Consider the following 3,501-nt stretch of genomic DNA (forward strand, 5'->3'; position numbering starts at 1 on the left):
AGGGGGCTCTTTCTACAAGGGGTCCTGCCTGGCCCCCACCCACAATGCACAGGGTGGGGAGTCTGAGGGGACCCACTCCATGCCCTCCCTGCCCTGGAAAAGGGGTCTTTGTCTACTACCCCACAGCCCCTGGTTGCCCCCCACCCCCACTTCTGTCTAGGAGAGAGCCCCTCCTATTCTCACCCCCCTTCCCCAGGCTCTGGAGAGAAGCAGCTGCTTCCAGCCACCGTGACCTGAGGGGGGGACCCCCAAGATGCAAGACTGGGGACAAGCTCTGGGCTGGGCTGGTGTCAAATGGCGGGGAGCGGGGAAGAACAGGGTAACCCAGGCTCTGAGATCTGGGGGGTTCAACCCCCCAGGGAACCCCTAAAATGATCAGCCATAGGGAGGGAAGGGGGGAATCCGACTCCATAATTACACGCAAGATCCGCTTGCCCCCCTCCCCCCAATGCAGCATCTAAAAGGGACCCCGGGGGGCTACGAGTCGTAGTCTTCTTCTTCGTCCTGGGTGGGGGCAGGGGGCAGGGGCGCTGGCGGCGTCATGGTGGGCAGGGCTGCAGGCACAGCCAGGCCCATGGTCATCCCGGGAGGCGCAGCGGGCGCGAAGGGCAGGTACGGTGCTGGTGAGCTGCGGGGATGGGGAGAGAAAAAGGATGGGGGCAGATAGGCCAGTCCTAGGCCCACCCCCAGCCTCCCCCCACACAGAGAAGGGGAGAGAACCCAGGCATCTGGACATCCAACACCCCAGCCCCCGCCAGCTGAAGAGACCCCAGGTATCCTGGCTCCCAGCACCTGCCCCCCCCACCATGCCACGCCTGGAGAGAATCCAGGCTCCAGGTCGGTACCTGGGGAACGTGGCGGGGGGGCGGCTGGGGGGCGGCGTCTGCAACGTCTCCTCCTCAGCGTCGCTCTCGCTGTCCTCTGAGTCCTCCTAGAGGGAGATGGGCAGATCACGGGGAGCCTGCCCCCCACCCCCCGGGCACACATCTGGGGGGGTGGCGCTCCCCCGAGCTGGGTGCGCCGAGGGCCAAGGCAGGGCAGGGACTCATCCCCAGGGACGCAGCACGGGTGTGAGAGAGGTGCGGGGAACCCAGGTGTCTGGGAGCCCATCCCCCCTGCTCTCACCCCCCTCTCACAGCTGGAGTGAACCCAGGTGTCTGGGCTCCCAGGCTTGCCCCCTGGCTCCCACTGCCCTCATCCTGGTGCCCAGGAGGTTCCCCAGCCTGGCCACCCTTGCCTCACCTCTTGCTCCGAGTCAGTGCCCGACTGCTTAGGGTCCTTGCCCTTGGCCCCTGTCCCGCCGTTCTTCCTCCCGCTGCCCGGCTTCCGGCCCCTGCACAGACCCACCAGGCATCAGAGTCCCTTGCCGAGCCCCCCCCACAGGTTGAATCCCAGTAGGTGCAGTCAAATTGCAACCACCTCTGGGGTGCAGCATGGCAGGGCTCAGCATTTGGGGCAATGGAGCCCCTGGTAGCCCAGATGAACCCCCCACCCAGGGCATTGGGGCCTAAAAGGGGAGAGCCCCCCTGCAGCACCCCCTTCTGCCAGGGCACTGGCACCCACAGTCTCCCAGCCACATAGTGATCCCAGCTGATCCTGCTTAGCTTCCAAGGGGTGTCAGGTGCTGGATGGGGAAAGTGTCCCCGAGCAGGGGCAGTGCTGGTCTCCCATCCACACACAGACCCTCTTCAACCCTGCTTAGCTTTCCAGGGACAACAAGGGCTGGTGGAGCTAAAGCACCCCTCCTCATTGGCTCCACCCCCACAGCCCATTCCCCCCCACTACCTCCACCCCTTACACCCAGCACCCCCTCCTGGCTCCGCCCCTCCTGAGCTGGCTCCACCCCTGCAGCCCAGCCTCTCCTGCTAGCCCTGCCCCCCCAGACCTGGCTCCACCCCCTCACTACCCAGCACTCCCTGCTGGCCCTGCCCTGCACTGGCCCCCACCTGCGGGAGACCCGCTCGCCCTCCATGTGGTTGTCCTCAGCGTCCCCCTGCATGTCGGGCACGGAGGCCACCAGGTCCTTGAGGAAGTCAAACTGCTGCTCCAGCTCAATGCACTGCTTCCTGGAGGGGGAGGGGCAGGGGGTCAGAGGGGGCAGGGCCAAGCCACAACCCACCCCTCCCCCCAACCCATCACATCCCCAAGGTCTCCCACAGCCCCCAGCAGGATACTTCCCCCTGCCAGGGAGATTCACAGCCCCTGCCTGGCCCCTCCAGCCCATGTTGATTGAAAGTGGGGAAACTGAGGCACAGAAGCCAGGTTGGGACTGTCCAGAGGGGACACGGTGAGGCAGGGGGAGAGCTCCCAGACCCCTCCCGCCCCTTGCTCTAACCCCTCAGCACAGCCGTTCTCAGCCTTTTTTGTACCAGGACCCATTTCTACACTTCAACGGCCAGCCCCAACCCGCTCCCCCACGCCCCGGCCCCCAGTGTGTGGGGCAGAGGGCCCAAGTAGCCCCTCACAGGCTGGGGCTCTGCCCGCCTGCGAGGGAAGAGCCGCGGTGCCCACATTTTTCTCCATTACAGGAGAATTCACTTTTCAAGTTTGTTCTTTCATATGTTCTTGCGACCCACTTCTGGGTCGTAACCCCCAGCTTGAGAAACGTTGCCCTGGAACCCACCCCTCCCCGAGCTGGAGGAAACCCAGGGATGCGGGCTCCTAGCCCCCCCGCTTTCACCCCCAGCCCACTCCCCTTCCAGAGCAGGGAGAGAGCCCAGATCCCTCCCACCCCTTGTTCTAATCCCCTAGACCCCAGTCCCCTCCTGGAGCGGGCAGAGGACCCAGGTGCCCAGGGGACGGGACCCGCAGCACTCACAGGTGGGACGTGGTCATGGTCTTGGCGTTCCTGGACTGCGTCACTTGACAGGCCTTCCTGAGCAGCGACTCCAGGAACAGCTCCAGTGCCCGGGCTGTGGCAAGGCGGGGGTTAAGGGAGAGACCCCAGGTGTCCGGGCTCCGGCCCCTACTGCCCTCCCCGAGTCCAAGAGAAGCCAGGCATCCGGGCTCCCGGAGCCCGGTCCCTCAGCCCCCGCTCCCCTCCCAGAGCCGGAGAGAACCCAGGCAGGCGTCCGGGCGTTGCCAAGGATACAGATGATGACGGGGACAGCAGCCGCCACCTTCCCGATCTCCTCGTCCGTCTGCATGATCTTCTTGATCCGCGCCTGGGGGTGGGAACAGGTCAAGAGCTGGGGGGGCAGCCTGAGCTAGAGCCCCGCAGGACCAGGCCCAGATCAGGGCTGTTTCTCCCCTCCTCCCACTCCCCTCCCAGAGCCGACAGAGGTCCCAGACATCCACGTGCCCGGCATCCCAGCTCTCCACCCTATTCGCATGCCCGAGCTGGGGACCAAACCCAGGCAGCCGGGCTCCTAGACTCCCCTGCTCTGATCCACTGGGCCCCACGCCCCCCCAGCACCGGGGGGCTCCCAGATGCCTCTACGCTACGCCCCCCACGGACCTCCTCTCCCCCAGTGCCCCCACCCCAGACTCAGCTGCAATCCC

General features: G+C 65.8%; 1 protein-coding gene across 1 annotated transcript; it reads right to left on the bottom strand.

Moving 5' to 3' along the window:
- Positions 1-7: 7 nt before the first annotated feature.
- Positions 8-3,417, bottom strand: DRAP1 (DR1 associated protein 1). Its single transcript, XM_014526518.2, has 6 exons — positions 3,092-3,417; positions 2,819-2,912; positions 1,947-2,066; positions 1,243-1,333; positions 846-931; positions 8-628 (listed from the first exon to the last, which is right to left on the bottom strand). The coding sequence occupies exons 1-6, from the start codon at positions 3,144-3,146 to the stop codon at positions 478-480; spliced, it is 597 nt and encodes a 198-aa protein (XP_014382004.1). The 5' UTR covers positions 3,147-3,417; the 3' UTR covers positions 8-477.
- Positions 3,418-3,501: the final 84 nt, after the last annotated feature.

The sequence above is a fragment of the Alligator sinensis genome, unplaced genomic scaffold (genome assembly GCF_000455745.1).
Source record: "Alligator sinensis unplaced genomic scaffold, ASM45574v1 scaffold1318_2, whole genome shotgun sequence".
In the NCBI taxonomy this organism is placed as follows: domain Eukaryota; kingdom Metazoa; phylum Chordata; order Crocodylia; family Alligatoridae; genus Alligator; species Alligator sinensis.

Excerpts from the sequence above, each read along its gene's own strand:
- DRAP1 (XM_014526518.2), bottom strand. The coding sequence starts at position 3,146 with ATGCAGACGGACGAGGAGATCGGGAAGGTGGCGGCTGCTGTCCCCGTC. Across the intron at positions 2,913-3,091 it reads TGCTGTCCCCGTCATCATCT|CCCGGGCACTGGAGCTGTTC; the intron begins GTATCCTTGGCA and ends GCCTTGCCACAG. Across the intron at positions 629-845 it reads CCCCCCGCCACGTTCCCCAG|CTCACCAGCACCGTACCTGC; the intron begins GTACCGACCTGG and ends CCATCCCCGCAG.